Genomic DNA, 18,077 nt, shown 5'->3' with positions numbered 1-18,077 from the left:
TTTTTTTAACTCCAAACACATCTCCCACACTCCTTTTGTTTAAAAAAGCCCAATACAGCCATTAATATCAGTCATTTCTCCCTAAAAAGTATAATATGGAAAGAATTTTAACTTAAATTCTGCAATTGTAGGCAGTAGTCTGAATAATGGAAGATATTAAGCAAATATGCTTCAACTAGTTCATAAAACTAGATTTCCTATTTCCTTACCACTTCTTCTCATTAATAGGCATTACATGTAGCTTGACATAAAGCCAACCCTACTGCATCAAAGGAATGTACCTTTGAGTTTTTGCAAATGTATAAAAGGTGTTTTTGAAAGATTTTCTTAATGAACAAGCAAACAAAGAAAAGGTTAAAAAAACCAGTAATCACTCTTTTGCTAATTTCAAATCATATATTATCCTCCCATATATATACAACCTCTTTGATCATTGGGAGCCTGGGGGAGCATTTTTCTTAGAAACCAAAGCACGAACTAAAAAAAATCAAATTGGAAAAAGCAAGTATCTGACCCAGAAGTTACTCAACATGTTGTCCATAATCTACAAAGAATCAAAGTTATGCACTAACTTCAGCCAAACCAAGATACACCTCTTTCTGATAGGAAGGTTTTTTTCTGAATTAGGAAGAAGGTTAATTTACTCACAGCCCAGACAAAGAAGCATTTTAGTATGGTTAACACCACAAGATTCTGGAAGCAGAGAGTCTGAGTTAGAATCCCTTCTCTACCATTTGTTTAGTATATCTTAAGTTACTCAACCTGTAAAGAATTTAGAGCAGTGCCTAGTACAGAAGAGTACTCAGTAGATGGAGGATATCAACATACCTCTAGATCTCTGAGACCTGGCATCACTGAGAAGAGTATCAGAAATTCAAACTCAGGTCCATTTCTGGACTTACAGAGTTAGAACCTGCATTTTTATCAAGATCCCATTGTGATTCAAATGCAACTTTAAGTTTGAGAAGCACAGCTAGAAAGCATTTTTACATTATATTCTGAGATGTTACCTATTATAATTAAATTTATTTTAAAACCACTCCATTACTTTTCTGCAACATGAAGAAGTTACATTTATTTTTAGTAAAAGGGAAAGTATTATTTGGGCTCAAAATTCCTCCACTGGTGATTTCCTACCATACCTTAAAGGCACAACCAACTAAAATCCAAGGCTGTAGAGTACTGCCATCTAGTGGTAGTTTATTCTGGTGCACATGCAAAATAAATTCACTCTGCCTTCCCACTCCTCATAAATACATTTGTTTAAAATGGGGCCAGGTTTTCTTCTTGCTTAATTCCTTTCTTGAGAACTACTGACATGATTATACAACTAAATAATTCCACAAGAAGGCATCCTAAACACAGAGGAAGATAGAAGACAACAAATGTTAAGTTTCCTTTTTTAATTCAGATAAGTCTAGGGAAGTTTTCAAATTAAAAGACTGACCCGCTCACTCCTGGAAAGGTGCACATTAGGTACACACAGTGATATCAGGCTTAGAAAATGGGCTTTGTACTGAAATGTGCATATCCTGGAGTGACTTTTACTTTCTTCTTCTTAAGTTCTGTACTTTTTACAATTTATTTATATAGTATATGGCAGGGGGAGTTTTCAGGTTGAGAAAAAAATTTTTATAACCTAGTGACTCACTATCCCCATTTTCACATTCTATCCTAGGGAAATAATCAGAAATGTGGACAAAGAGTTATGTACAAAGATGTACATTTCAGCAAACAAAACAATCTTAATAGCTTCATAACAACCTACTGAACTAGGCATCAAAACTTAGTCATTCTCCTCTATTACTCATTTAGATAAGTTCTAATTTTTCCCTATTACAAACAAATATATAAATGTATATATGAAAGGAAGGACGGGAGGACAGAAAGAGGAAATAAATAACTATATGGCAACTTGATATGATTTTTCTATATTTTGGATCATTTCCTAATACACATTGCCATAAGTCACATATGAACATCCAAGAATATTTTCATGGTTTTCAATAGCCAACCTGCTTTATAGGAATATTATGTCATTTTACATGGCCCCAAGCAATGTAGGATACGCAGACTGTACTATCACCTCTCTAGCATCAGATTTTATCCCATGGCTAATGTTTTTGACAATTGTATTGAGATATTATATATCACCTCTTTAAAGTATACAGCTCAAGTATTTACTGTATTTGTAGAACTGTACAACCACCATCACCATAATCTAATTTTAGAACATTTTCATCCTCCCAAAAAGAAATCATGTACCTATTAGTAGTAACTCGGTTACCCCCTGGAAATCTGCCAATACGGCTGATTTTCACTAATTTACCAACCCCACTATTTTTTCATATTTTTTGTAGATACCACAGTGATATTATGTGTTTCAAACCCTTTAAATGGAATAATCACTTCTGCTACTCAGACATTTCTGTTTCAAATTGTGAAATGTTCTGCTTAACCAAAGGAAAGTAAAGCATGTCAGAATGGCCTCTTGTTTTTTCAACAGGTACTTTTTAAGTGTAAGGCAAAGTTTAAGAAATAAGAGAAGGTATTATATAAGTACAAAGTCATCTGCTCTTTTCAAAACAATTAGCAACTATATCATTACTTTGGAAGTCCATTATTAAATCTGGCAAAAATGTCACACAAAAGCAAGGAATCTCTTTTTACTTATTTAAAACTTTATTTTAATTGGGTTAACTTGATCTGATAAAAAAAAAAAGTACAGTGCAATCAATATAACATCTGATAGGTGGTCTAAAGAATTGTCTTGATTCTACCAAAAAAATTAAAACTTACTTTCATTTAGCCAAAGCACTTTTTTCTCTTATAATTTTTTGGACTCCAGATGCACAGAATTTAGCAATTTGCCTTTTGAAGATTTAGTAGGGGAAAAGAATTAAAACAGTTTATTAAACAACAGAGGCCTAGGTCCCCTGATCATGTCAGACTTTTTTTTTAAAGAACAGTGAAAATCAGTTCTGACAACTGAGATTAGGAAGGGATACTTCACTGATAAAAGTTAGCCTCTCACCAAATTTTAGCACTTTCTCTCCTCTCTTCATCCAACTCTGGACATCTCCCGTATTCCTTAAATAATCCAAACATTCCCATTACTCAAGTTAAGCAAGTCCACAATCTAGCCAAGTGTTTTGTTTCATATCACTTTATGCAAAACATTTATTTGTACATCACCACCTAAAATATTCCTGTTAATTGATAACACTCAAATTCATTCTTCCTCACCTTTATCTCTGTGTATGAAAGAACTGAGTTCACACAAATGACTTCCAAAATAAAGTCATTTTTTTTCATGTCACTAAAGAAAAATCTAACATAGGCAGTCTACATTTAATACAATGCTTAAACAATTAACTCATAAAAATGAGAAAGATATTTTACCCAGAAAGAGGTAAAATATTGTGAAATCCCTAGTTCATGTTCCACAGGTACCTCCCCACCACCCCCCCAACACACACACACAACCACAAAGGTAAAGCGTCACTACCTGGCTTCCTGTCCTCACTCCAGCACCAGGGGCTCCTCTATCGCCCTATCACAGTGAAGTGAGAGGAGGTAGATGGTAGATAAAAAAACTCTCCCATGCCAACAGCAACAGGGTACCCAAGCAAGCATCAAGCCCTGGTAACGCAGGAAGCTCTGGGATTAGGGTGGGCAAGCTGCACGTAGCCCCATGCTACCTAGAAAAAGATACCCCCCCCAAGGTGGAAGGAGCCCAGCCTCACTGAGCCAATACTTGGTAAATGTAATGCCTTTGTGAAATTTAGAAAAGGCCCCCTTCCTCTGGGGAGGTTTATTCTAGGCCAGGGCACATGGCTTGATGAGCAGGATGAGGTCTGCATTTCAGTCTCCGCTTGCCCCCAGTCCAGGCACTCTAAAGCAGAAACAACCTACAGAACCCTGGGCAGTGGCCCTGGGTGGGGAGAGGATTCTACAGCTTCGCCCGGCCCTATCACAAGTAGGACAGGGATGCCCTATCAAGGAGATCAACCCCTTCTTCCACTAAGAGAGGCAGTCACACAGTTCTACCCAAAAAAGCTCAATTTCAGTCAGCTCATGTACAAAGACAAAATTTAAAGAAAAGACATTTTTAGAAATATCTCTGTAGACCATATAAAAGTGCTGGTTATAAGAAAATCAAACACATTTGATGTTTAAAGTTTTTCTTTTCATTATTTTGCTTGACCACTTGAATATAAAGGTCTCAATAAAATATGTTTAATTCCCTCTGAGATTCATACCCCATGATCCTCCATTTTTATATGGCCAAATATCCTAAATCTGGTACTTGCAATAGCATACTCACGATTAATGCAAATTACCTTTTACACCACCAAATGATCCATAAGTCATATTGCAGGCTGTTCTCTGAAGGTTATGTTCATACATCAATTTGATCTGATATTGGTTTCCGTGTTCCACATTACCCAAGGTTCCTAAGGAGAAAAAAATTACAGAATTGCTTTGTATTTGTTTACATTTAAAAATATTCATTTCTTCTCATCCTCCACCCCAATTCTAAGTAATTCAATTTCAGTGAAATTTAAAATGACAAAGCACTAAAACAATGCGTATTATGAATAATTAGCATACTGATGACACAGAATTCCAGCACAGTTAGAACAATTTAAGTCTTGGGTAGATTACACCATTAGATGAAATACCACCTTGGGTGACATTTCTTATCTATTTCCATTATGTTTGAGTAAAGTATAATTATTTTAAATAAAAACAGAACCGTTCAATTTTAGTTCTGAAATAAATGAGGTCAAGTTCCTTATACTTAAACAATAAAAGAGCAAAGACATGACTCAAAGTGTCTTAGAAAAAATTCCCCACACTTTCAAGCAATTCAGCTTCCTTTCCCAACTTTCCAAATACTCAAGCCCCTAATACACTATATCCTAATTTAATGGATAGATATTCTAAAGTTTCCTTTAGCAAGTAAAGAGGACAATATGTTTTATTTGAAGTCCTCGAAGAAGAATCTCCTTCAAAGCAAAGATACTTTTTCTGCATTTAATAGATCATATGTACTATAATTTCTTTCTATTTCTTTCCAAATTTGAAAAGATTCTTTTTTTAATAAAGATTTTATTTATTTATTTGAGAGAGAGCGAACATGAGTGGGAGGGAGGGGCAGAGGAAGAGGGAGAAGCAGACTCCCCACTGAGCAAGAAGCCTGATACGGGGCTCGATCCCAGGACCCCGAGATCACAACTCGAGCTGAAGACAGATACTCAAGCGACTGAGCCACCCAGGCACCTCAAGAAAGATTCCTTATATTTATTTTACTCTCTGGTTGTTAGGCTTTCTAGAGGACTTACAGCTGAAGCTATGTCCCAGTAACCAGGCAAGAACGTTATATTAAAAGAGGTGATAGAAAAAAAAAGGATTCAGAATGCAACTTTTCCATTGAGCATCTTTGTCTTTCATTCAAAAATGCAAAATTTAAAGAAAAACTTAAAATACAGAGCAAATGAAATAGTCCCCCAACTGGATAGTATTAGATCATTAAAACAATCTAAACATATACGTCTATCTGTATGTATGTGTATACATATTTATACATGAGCATTTATTTTAGTCCAAAAGGTTTTACCAATGTACACTGAGGTTGTAAGAACCAAAATATTTCTATTTCCATTTTAGAAGTGAGGCAAGTACCCTAAGTTAAAAAAAAGTTTAAGGGACACCTGGGTGGCTCAGTCGGCTAAGGGTCTGCCTTCGACTCAGGTCATGATCCCAGAATCCTGGGATCAAGTGCCCCATGAGGCTCCTTGCTCAGTGGGGAGCCTGCTTCTCCCTCGGCTTGCCACTCCCCCTGCTTGTGCGTGCGCGTGCTCTCTCTCTCTCTGATAAATAAATAAATAAATAAATAAATAAATAAATAAATAAATAAATAAATAAATAAATAAATAAATAAATAAATAAAATGTTTAAGAAATTTTCCCCCAAATCACACAGCTGGTAAAGGACAGAGTACTCAAAGTAGGTCTTTAGAGTTAGCACTATATATCCTGGTGCCTGGCTGTCCATCATTTTATAACTTGGAAAAAACTTGGTAAGCCAATGACAATTTCCCTAAATAAACCAGCCATCAAAATACATCATTTCCACCTCCACCTTTCTTAGCCTGGCCTTTTCTTCATTTGGAAGGTGAAGGGTTGAAAGAGAAAACTAACAGGGGAGAATTTCTTGGAGGAAAATCACTTCTCTGATTTATGCCCCTGAAAATGGGAACAACAGACTTCACATACCAATAGAATAATAAACAAAGAGAAAGACTCAAATTTGCCTGCTAACCCTGATAGATGAAAGCTTTGTGAAATCTAAATGGTAGTAAAATCAGTAAGGTGCAGGGAAACGGGTAATCGCAACCACATGGGCCAAAAAAAAAGAAAAGAGAAAGAGAAACACACACACACTAAATAACTCACAGCCTTAACCTTAAGAGAGGTCCAGCCTACAAGAAACCAGGAAAAAAAAGTTCCAAGAAACTTGGAAATTTGGTTTGTCCCTACAGAAATTACAAATTTCATCCTGTACCTAAAACCAAATCAACTCCTCTGAGTAAGGAATGCATTTACACATGTTTGCTAGCTGAAAGGTCAGTGAACACAGGGGTCAGCATTCAATACTTAGACAAACTTGGCATGAAATGACACTAGGATTTGTGTTCTGCAAAAGCTCCAAAGGCAGTAGTAATCTTCAGATTTCAGATAATAGCACTTTAAAACTTAATAATGCACCTATGGAGAACAGAAGACAATTTGTCTTCCTTAGATACTACTTTGGAATAAAATATCTGAAAAATATAAAATTTCTGACCATTTTTTCCTAGAGAAGCATCGATGACACAAGATTAAAATTACTTATACACAGGTTTTGTCCTGGGATATACAGATTGAATATAGCAAGTGTATCTCTATAAATACAGTCCATGTATAGCTAAAATTAATATGAAGTTTCATTGGGGTGCCTGGGTGGCTCAGTCATTAAGCGTCTGCCTTCAGCTCAGGTCATGATCCCAGAGTCCTGGGATCGAGCCCCGCATCGGGCTCCGGGCTCTGCAGGAAGTCTGCTTCTCCCTCTCCCACTGCCCCTGCTTGTGTTCCTGCTCTCGCTATCTCTCTCTCTATCAAATAAGTAAATAAAATCTTAAAATATATATATATATATGAAGTTTAATCAATTAGAAAGTAAAATGAATATTAGAACACTGATGCTATTGGCCTTATTTAAACATGATGTGATTTAAACAAAAAACTCTCTGTTAAAATCAAAGGTCACCTTGACAACAGTTTTTGGTGCAATTTTAGATAACTGTGGAGAAATCTAATGAAGTTAAATGAAATAAAAGCCATTACAGAGTAATAAATTAAAAGGTTCATTGTGTTAAATAACCAAATTAGATTATATAAGCCTATCAAAAGTAAAGAACCACATCTTTTTGCCCACTCACAGCAAACATTAAAATTCTATAAATATGTCAAATGCTTAGCAAATGCTTGCTGAAGTACATAATTTTTGGAAAAGAATATTTAAGAGAACATAATCAGTATGGCTTATGCTCACACATCTGTAACCATTTACTCAAAAACTGAAGCCCATCAGAAAGGAATCTGAAGAATGGATAAAGAAAACATGGTATATATATACCATGGAATATCATGCAGCCATCAAAAGGAATGAGATCTTGCCATTCGCAACGACGTGGATAGAACTGGAGGGTGTTATGCTGAGTGAAATAAGTCAATCAGAGAAAGACATGTATCACATGACCTCACTGATATGAGAAATTCTTAATCTCAGGAAACAAACTGAGGGTTGCTGGAGTGGGGGTGGGGTGGGAGGGATGGGGTGGCTGGGTGATAGACATTGGGAAGGGTATGTGCTATGGTGAGCGCTGTGAATTGTGCAAGACTGTTGAATCACAGATCTGTACCTCTGAAACAAATAATGCAATATATGTTAAAAAAAAAAAAAGAAGAAGAAGAAGAAGATAGCAGGAAGGGAAGAGTGAAGGGGGGTAAATCGGAGGGGGAGACGAACCATGAGAGACGATGGACTCTGAGAAACAAACTGAGGGTTCTAGAGGGGAGGGGGGTGGGGGGATGGGTTAGCCTGGTGATGGGTATTAAAGAGGGCACGTTCTGCGTGGAGCACTGGGTGTTATGCACAAACAATGAATCATGGAACACTACATCAAAAACTAATGATGTAATGTATGGTGATTAACATAACAATAAAAAATGGGAAAAAAATAAAATAAAAAAAGAAAGGAATCTGAAATGCCATGTGATGCTTTTCCTTTAGGTATGATAAGGTGGGCTAACTTCATTTCAGCAAGACCCTGCTATTTCTCTATATTAAGCATGCAATTGATAACATATCACCCACCAAAAAGAGGTCAGCACAGCAGCCTGACTATGAAGGGTTGTTTGGTGTGTCCAGGAGGTCTCCTCTAGTATGCCTCAAATCTTTTTTTAGAAGCACACAGCATAAAAAGAAAACAAAACATATTTGGGGAGGGAGCAGTTGGAGGTGAGAATGTCAAGTTCAGCTAACACTTTCATCTGTTGACACCAGCGGTTTTACTTAAACTAAAAAATGTTTACGCTTGCCCTGTTATAGTAAAAGCTAGGTAAAAGTTCAGTCTGGAACCTCAAGAAACATATTCAACAGAACAAAAATATTAACTTTCCTGCTTCTCAATTCAAGCCAAGCCAGAAAAAATATACAAATTGTCAGCCTCCAAATATCATAAGAGGCTGAAGAAATGAGAGACAGAATAGGGAAGTGAGGTGGGACCTAAGGGACTGTAGTTTAGAGGAGAATACAAAGCTTGCAAACAAATACAAAGAATAAAAGAGCAATAAAATCACCATTCCCATGACAAATAACTTTCATTTTCAACACTAATTTGAAGGAAAATACCAATGTCCCATAAACAAGTTGTGACCAAACATGCCAGTTTCTTTCAGCAGGTCTTTTTGATAAACATACACTTTATCACTAATCTATTATGCCCTATGCCCCAGGGAAACCCTAGAGGTTTTTGTCTTTCAGGGCCATCATTCAAATGGGACCAGGGAAGGCCAAGAGTCTTACATAATTTCTAGTTTGCAGGATTCTTCCCTCTCCTGCCCTCCTAGAACCTCCGGAAGGGACCAATTCTCCGAGAAGTATTCAGGGGTAACTGTGCACAAGTTCTCCTCCTCCATGCCCTGTGAAACCCAGTTAATAGTATCACCTCACAGTTAAAAGCCTTATGATGGAAAACAGAGGAACAACTAGATGCATGCAGGAAAGTAGCCTATATCACATCTTCTCCATTTATTCTGGAACACTAAATATTTGCCCTATCACTAGGAAAAGCAACATCTTTTACCATGAAATCAGTGGGAGTGTTTACCAATGACAGAGAGGTACTATATCGGGCTTCTGACTTATAAATGGAAAAGTGGAAAAGAAAATGATAGTGGTACAAAGGAAAAAAAAGAAGGAAGAATAAAAATAACATACAGTAATAAAGAGCCCCTACCAATTGCCTCAGCAATACCCCAAAATTAGTTCACTCACACAGTCAACATATGCCTACCATATACCATAGTCCAGGTTACCAAGCCTGCCTTTGAAATCTAACAGAACTTCACCCCCAAAAAGAGACTACTTAAGAACATCCAGCTCAGGGGCACCTAGGTTGCTGAATTGGTTGAGCGTCCGACTCTTGCTCAGCTCAGGTCCTGATCTCGGGGTCATGAGTTCAAGTGCCACACTGGGCTCCACACTGGGTTAAGGGTATATAAATATACACATATAAATACAGTAAAGACAAATCATTACTCAAACTGAAAGCAAAATACAAAGAAAGCCCAAATGAGTATGAAAAATTCAAATCCTAGAAGCTAATATTTATAGCAAACTCCAAAGAACACCTCTTGTATGAGGAACAGACCCCCAAACAATTAGCTTTATTGTACCCATAAAAAAATTTCCCCAATATTGACATCCATGAAAATAACTCTCTCAGCTTGAACTAAAATTTATCTAATTACTACAACAAAAATTTTTAAGTTAACTTTTATATTTAATAAGGATCAAAATGCTGAAACCAAACTATAATTAACTGCTATACTGGTACCTACAGAACAGTGTCAGGGAATGACAAGTGCCTTAAGGCAGGCTGAGTAAAAACAACCAAAAGCCAAGAAATTTGAACTGTAAAGAGAAAACACTTAAGGTTCATCAAAGAAAGAGTACTTTAAACCACCATGACTCTCAGCATCTAATGAATTTTGTTGTTGCTATTAAACATTTCTTAAAACCCAAGTGTCCTGGATAAAAGGCACGGCATAAGGAATACAGTCAATGGTAATGTAATAGCACTGTATGGTGACCGATGGTAGCCACAGCAGAGCACAATGTAGAGAGAAGTGGAATCACTGTGTTGTACACCTGAAACTAATGTAACATTGCGTGTCAGCTATGCTTTAATAAAAAATAAATAAAAGTTTTTTAAAACACTCAAGTATCCTAAGTATACAGAATTGGCCTCTATTAGTCACAGACAATCCTGGACACAATTCCTGAGAAGGAGATTACAAGGAATCCTCCCCTAGAAATTTAAATATGCATATAAATAGCAAACCAAAAAAAAAAAAAATGTAATAGCCTAAGTACTTGAAAAAATAAATGAACAAGGGAAAATGTTAACCAAGATAAGATAATCTTCAACCAAATGTTTTGTGTGTTCTCTAGCAAGTGAACATAAGTGAGTATCTATTCTTACATAATATTAAAAGTTTTTATATTAAGGTGTTTTTAACACAAATTTTACATTAGAAAAAAATGTTTCTTACCTGAGATAGAATAGACACAAAGTTTTCTAGAATGCAACACAGCCAAATGAAGCATTTCAGTACCTCTGAAAAATGGGAAAAGTTTTTTAAAAGTTTAAATATCAATTTCAGATGTAACAAAAAAAATTATAAAATTTTTAAAAGAGATTATAACCACAACATACTATCAGTAAACTAAAAATTTAATACATAACATTCAAAACTGAAAAATCAATGTAACAACAAACACCCACTTTGACAATCCCAGAGGCTCAAGGACTCTGCCTCAAGGAACTAACTGCCTGAAGTCAAGGGAGCCTCCCAGGAGAAGTCACATCCGAGGCCGCTTCATGAGGGCTATCCCTTAATACAGAGATCCAAATTCTGGCCCTGTCTCTCTGGGTAATTATCCTATGACCTTGGGCAAGTTACTTAATCTCTCTGAGCCTGTTTCCCCCTCTGGAAAATAAGAGGTTTCAATTAAATGAAATAAAATCATGCAACAGCACCTTGTAAAGTATAAAGCATCACAGAATGCTAATCATTATTAGTAAATGGCACATGTCACTTCCAGCTCAGAAATTTTATTAAAGGCACTGAAAATATTTCAGTTTGAACTAAACTGCCACTGTCACCAATACACTTCTCAGCCCCTATCAAGTGGTTTCCAAGATATAACACAGTCTAGAAATCCTAAGTCCAGTCTTCAAGATCAGGTCAGTGGATAGAAATGAGTAAAGGGTGTAAACGGCTGTGGTCTGCTGCAGAGTAGGGCCAGACTAGAGGAAGTAACTACTACTCAGTTCTGGGCATGTGGCCAAATCTCCACATTTTTTCAAGAAAACCCAGAAAGCAGGGATTTTATGTGAAATCTCTGGTTCTTAAATATTGGCAACTCTTTTAAATTTAAAACACATCTGCAAGCAGTCCTCCAGTGTACAACATCTGATACAGACTCTGTTTGTTCTAAACTAGAAAGACTATAAATTAAATCTGAAGACCTGGATTGGGGTCCTAATTGTGCACCTTGGCATCTGTGTAATCATTTAATCTTTCAGAGTGTTAGTCTCTCATTTACAAAACAAGAATTATATTAGATAATACCTGCAAAACATTGTTTTAATGAATGTAAATGCTCACCATTCACTCTACTACCAGAAAATGCAAAAAATATATACAACTATCACATACTCAATACTGACTTCAAAAAAATTTTATTGCCCTGCACACTCAAAACAATTTTTCTATCATGCACAGGAAAAGAACATTATGTCATAGAAAGATAACAGAGTATGGCATCAGATAGACCTAGGTCTAAATCCTGGCTGTGTGACCTAAAGCTCTGAGCTCTAGCTAGTTTCATTCTCTTTAAATACAGATCACATCTCATAGATAAGATTAATGAGATAGTACCAGTTAGTTAATACGAGTACACTATCCACTCATTAATGTTAACCCCTACCTTCCAACAAGTGACTACCTAGATAAAAGCTATACTTAGGACTACTGAACAGAATGATCGTGACAGCACCTCACTCTTTTAAAAAATGAAAAGATAAAAATGCTTTTTTTAGAGGCAAGAATCCTTCTGTCTCCTTACTTTATAAATCTATCATGCCTAATATATGCTAGGTATACAAAGGGCACCTAATCATCATCTACTTTTAGATGGAGTGGATATTTACCAACCACGTCGGACACAAAATCTCTCTGATCCAGCCTATCACAGTACATAAAAGTCCTACCTCATGCCCTGCCTATAGCATCCATTCAGAAGAAAACATCACTAGAAGGGGGTCAATGTTCAAGAATGGTTGTTCAAGTTTTTCTAGCAAGAGTCAAGGCCCTGAATAAATGGAAACTGGGGCCAGTAAATTATGACAAACGAATGTAGTGAGTCAAAATCCAGAGCTCAGGGTATTCCCAGACTTAGAAAGGCAAAGGGAACTTTAAAAAAAAAAAGGTAAGGAATAATAAGACCACCTCTATCTATATAAATTTTCACAATACATACTTTTATAATGATTAAGAAACACAGGCTCAATTTTAAGAAAACTCATGTATGAAAATAAGATAAAATCAGCAGTATCATCAGGAAATAAAAAGCAGACATATTACACAAAATGCAAACTAATAAACAGCTTCCTAAAATAAATTTGTTTTAAAAATAAAGTACTTTGAAACAAAGCTCTTGTAAAAGTTAGATTTACTTTGTGGATTGAGCTGGCTTCTTTTAAGAAACTAAGGACCTTTCTACACCAAATAAGTGCAGTAATTCATTTTAAAGCTTCAAAGTAAATGTCAAATACCATAACTGCTACTTTGTCTAATTATTTAAACAGACATTTATATAACCTAGGCAATTAGTGCTTTAAGTAAGTGAATACTTTCTACTTCTTTATTTATTTTAAATAAAGCTTTTAAAAGCTTATCTCTTTTTCTTTAAACTTCTGATAAACTTCTGGCAAACTTCTGGCATGTTAGGTCTGTCACCATAAAAAAAAAGTCCTAAATTATTCTCATAAATCTGCAGGTTTCCATATAAAAAAAATATATATTCATCCAGTACATGAGGAACACCCAGGTAACAGTAATCAGAAAATATATTTAACTCATGGATAATCCTTTTTTTATTTAAGCATCCACAAAAATGACAGTCAGGGAATGACATCCTCCAAGTAAGATAAAATGTCAGAATTAAGGAGCTGTACTGGGGCGCCTGGGTGGCTCAGTTGGTTAAGCGACTGCGTTGGGCTCAAGTCATGATCCTGGAGTCCCGGGATAGAGTCCCACATCGGGCTCCCTGCTCAGCAGGGAGTCTGCTTCTCCCTCTGACCCTCTTCCCTCTCATGCTATCTCTCACTCTCTCTCTCTAATAAATAAATTTTAAAAATTAAAAAAAAAGAATTAAGGAGCTGTACTTACGAAACAAACTTCCCTACTTCCACTTGCAATATTGGATCTCGTAGATGCACTTCTAGAAGCAAATCTTCAGCTTGAGTTCCATCTCCTGTTTTTACAGGATGGGGGTTAAAAATTCTTAGGTATCCCATAAAGCTACCCACAATTATTTTATCTGTAGAGAGATGTTTTTAAAAGATATAAGAAGAAACAAATATTAGCAACAAAATGTCTTTGGAAATAAACTTTCCAATGTCTAAAAGAAAAATTTAAAAATTAAAACAATCAAGTCTTGCTTCATATACAAAGGCTAATCTGCCAGCAGATGACATAATTAAAATGAACTTATTTTAATGACATAGCTTTTCAAAAACACCTTTTTTTATATCACCAATATTCAAGCATACTAACATATTACATGTTTTTCCTAAGCCTTGCTTCGATGTCACTCAGTCAAAGCAAGTCCTTTCACAAAAGACTAGTATAAGGTTGTACACTGATTTCATCATAGAGTGTCAACTCTACAGCTGTCAAAATGATTGTATTAAAAAGAATTCTGAGCCCTCACTAGATAGAATGCTCTGATGAACAATGTCTGTACTTGGACACAAGAGGGGGAAATGGTAAGATAGGTGTTGTGGGTTGAATTGTGTCCCCCACGCCAAAAAAAGATATGTTGAAATCCTAACCCCCAGTACCCGTGACTTTATTTGGAAATAGGGTCTTCACAGATCAAGTTAAGATGAGGTCATACTCAATTAGGTGTACGATAAAACTCTCTTATAAGAATAGAAAGCGGGGTGGGGGGTCGGCCTGGGTGGTGCAGTCAGTTGAGTGTCCAACTCTCGATTTTGGCTCAGGTCATGATCTCAGGGTGGTAGAATCCAGCTCCCAGTCGGGCACTGCACTCAGTGCAGAGTCTGCTTGAGACCTTCTCCCTCTCCCTCTGCCCCTCCTCTCTGCACTTGCTCTTTCTCTCTCTCTCTCTCAAATAAATCTTAAAAAAAAAAAAAAGAAAAGAAGAAGGAAGGGGGAGGGGAGGGAGGAGGGAGGGAGGAGAATGCCATGTGAAGACATTTAAGGAGAAGATGATCATGTGGCAATGGAGACAGTGATTAGAGTGATAAATCCACAAGCCAAAGAATGCCTGGGACTACCAGAAGCTGGAAGAGGCAAAGAGGGATCCTACGGGCTTCAGGGGTAGGATGGCCCTGCTGACACCTTGATTTTGGACTTCTAGCCTCTAAAAACTGCCAGAAAATAAATTTCTGTTGCTTTAAGCCACTCGATTTGTGGTACTTTGTTATGGCAGCCCTAGGAAACTAATACTTTAGGTGTCAGTTTTGAAATTGCTGTATTAGTATAGAATATTGACTTTTTTCCATCTACTTAAAAGTAGGAGTTCTACATACTTATTTACTGAGAGCTTATCGCATGCCAACCAATGGTCTATGTAACTTTTATGTATTAACTCATTAAATCCTCATAAGAACCATATGAGAGAGGTACTATTCTGAGAATTTCAATCCTGAATACAGACACCAGGAATCTGCAGCTAGATGATCTGATGACAGACCCCAAGAGTTCTATACAGTCTCTAGAGCCATGCTGTTCCCATCCCCTACTAAGGTTTGGCCAATCAAACTCTTCTTGCATTTGGGAGATCTATGCCACTCTCACTCCAATCCCTCTTTTATTTGTATTTATCAGAGTTGTTTCCTATAACTTGTGACCAAAAAAAATTTTTCAGAAAGAAATTGGCAGCAGAGAATAAACTGCAGGTACTAATTCCTGCAGGGATATTTGGAAATTGGTTCTTGAGTTGAGTTGGGACACAAAACAGTAAGACTCTAGGCAGGGTTAAATAACAATAAAATTGTACACGGTGACAGATGTTAATCAAGTTAACCCTCCAGGTATCTGGGACCCTGTGCCCAATGCAGGTGACACTCTGGTGGACTGGATAGCTGCTGCCCTAGGCCAACTGAACAGGAAGGAGGAATGCCAAACCATATATAAGATGGCTTTTCTAAGAGCACTAGATAATTTAAAATAAGAGAATGATAAGTTTAAACCTCAAAATTCCCATCTCAGGGTAAAGAATAAAATTCAAGGTCCTTGGGACTCTGCAGAAGGAATTTCTTTCTTCTTATATCAGTGAGGCTTACCCACTAAGAATCTAATTCAGGGACTGATTCTGTAGGTTTTAAATTACGGTAACAAATGAGTATGCATAAAAGCAAAGACATTCATCACAAAGAATGGGATTACAATGTTACATAATGAGGTTACTAGCAAAGTCTAGAAGGCTTGAATATACTTAAACCTCCAAACTTTTCTAAAACACTCCTCACTGAGCTTCCTATGCATCCCGCCATGCCCTAATCCCTATTTCACTCACTAAATAACCAAGATTCAACTTCAACACAGCACTTTCTTCAGAGACAAGAGGAAGACAGGATGGCGAAGTCCACACGGTGACAATTTAACCCCTAGAATCAAAATGCGTATGTATGAGTATTAAAATAGTAGAACTTTTATAGTAACCAGATCTCAGGTAACCGTCTAATTCTCACAGATTTTAAGCTATGATTAATGGGATCCCCAGGAATGAAATGAACGACTCATTAAGACCCTTTTTTTCCCAGTGGTTCATTTTTTTGTTGTTGTTAGAGTAGTATTCAATTGTAAGAAGGTCCTATAATGTGTTTATCAAACTCAAGCCTTTTTTGAAATCTATAACCAAAAATATTACAGGTCTCTGAAAAAGACTAACTCAAGCCACCATATAGACAGTCATGGCATCTCACCCATTTCCACACTAAAGTCAATTTACAGACTCAGAGTCCCTTGAATAAAGACAATACAGTGTACAGATGTTGCTGTTACACCACACATGTCTCATATAAGTTTTCCTCAGATCCTTCTCTACAGGACAAGTAGTTATTTATCCAGGTACACTGAGGAAAGGGAAATACCCAAACTTTGTGAGAATACTGAATACTGGCTCTGAGTTACTACTAATTCTGGAAGCCTAGAAATATACTGTTGTTGTTAATTATGGAGACTCAGTGATAAATGAATTTTTTAACTTAGTTCACCCAGTGGGAGAGCAAAGCCAGCCTATGATTTCTCACCGAGTTTCTGAGAGTTTAAAGGAAATGTATTTTCACAGAAAATAGTAGAACATCCTTTTGGTTCCCTAACATGTACATGAAGGATATTATATGGGGAGAGCTATATGGAAGCCAATGGAACTCTATCTCCCCATCAGGGAGAAAAATCTAAATCAATACCACGGGTAGGGGTGCCTGGGTGGTTCAGTTGGTCCGACTCTTGGTTTCAGCTCAGGTCTTAATCTCCAGGTTGTGAGTTCAAGCCCTGTGTTGGGCTCCACACTGGGCATGGAGCCTACTTAAATACACACATGCATACATACATACATACATACACACATACATACCACTGCTAGGCCTGATTTGGGGTAGTTTTCAAAATTCGATGCCAAAAAGCATTAATATGCATATGTGGTGATTCCTACCACATCCCTGTTTAATAACCAAATCTGTCAATACTCAAGTTTAATGGGTCTTATAGAGAGAGTTAGGGTTGATCAGTATAACTTAAAGGGTAACCCCAAATTCTTCTATATTCCACATCTTGTCTTTCTTGGAGACAACTAATACAACCTATCTACTTGAATACAGTTTTAGATCTTAATAATGCATTTCTCCTTTCTAAACAGAAACAGTTTGCTTTCACTGGACAGGAATAGGCATATATCTTTAAATGTACTTCCCACAATCCATTCTGCAGAAACCAGGACTACCTCATCATCATCTCCTAAGAGCCAAATGATGCTGAAAGAAATATGAGTGAAACCCAGGGATCTCCAAGGATCCTCCCCTATACTGTCTGGATCAGTAGTAAATGAAACTACTACAGTTCTCTTTAGGCAAGCATTAATGTACTACATCCCTCAGGAATACAGGCCTAGACCAATTCTCTGGTCCCTCCATCTCTACTCAAGACCAAGAGCCCTAACCAGACAGAAGGTAGTAAAAAAAAAAGTAAGTAGCATAGTTACACAGCCCAGTAACCAGATACAAAACAGAAGGTATCCCTCCAATATGACTTCTTTAAGTTACCATACAATTTTTTCTACTCCTCCATCTTAATTTTAAAATTTTTCCTTCTCTCCCTCAACTATTATATATAAGTTTGGATACAGATTGTACATACCACTGAGTCTAGAGGCAGCAGAATATTGGAACGTGATCATGACTAAAAGACAAGGGAAAGGGATATCAC

At 36.8% G+C, this 18,077-nt stretch overlaps 1 protein-coding gene across 4 annotated transcripts in view; it reads right to left on the bottom strand.

Moving 5' to 3' along the window:
* Nucleotides 1-18,077, bottom strand: part of BBS9 (Bardet-Biedl syndrome 9) — a 474,925-nt gene that overhangs the window by 438,704 nt on the left and 18,144 nt on the right. For all 4 annotated transcript variants that reach the window (XM_025873123.2, XM_073899047.1, XM_025873126.2 and 1 more), the window contains 3 exons: nucleotides 13,791-13,941; nucleotides 10,887-10,951; nucleotides 4,344-4,457 (listed from right to left, as the gene is read on the bottom strand). In XM_025873123.2, coding sequence (XP_025728908.1) covers nucleotides 4,344-4,457; nucleotides 10,887-10,951; nucleotides 13,791-13,941 — 330 coding nt within the window. The remainder of the gene's footprint in view (nucleotides 1-4,343; nucleotides 4,458-10,886; nucleotides 10,952-13,790; nucleotides 13,942-18,077) is intronic.

Source organism: Callorhinus ursinus, unplaced genomic scaffold (genome assembly GCF_003265705.2).
Source record: "Callorhinus ursinus isolate GAN/ISIS: 27379988/994484 unplaced genomic scaffold, GSC_fseal_2.0 scaffold12, whole genome shotgun sequence".
NCBI lineage: Eukaryota > Metazoa > Chordata > Mammalia > Carnivora > Otariidae > Callorhinus > Callorhinus ursinus.
The sequence above is the reverse complement of the archived record's forward strand: the minus strand, read 5'-3'. Positions and strand labels throughout refer to the sequence as shown.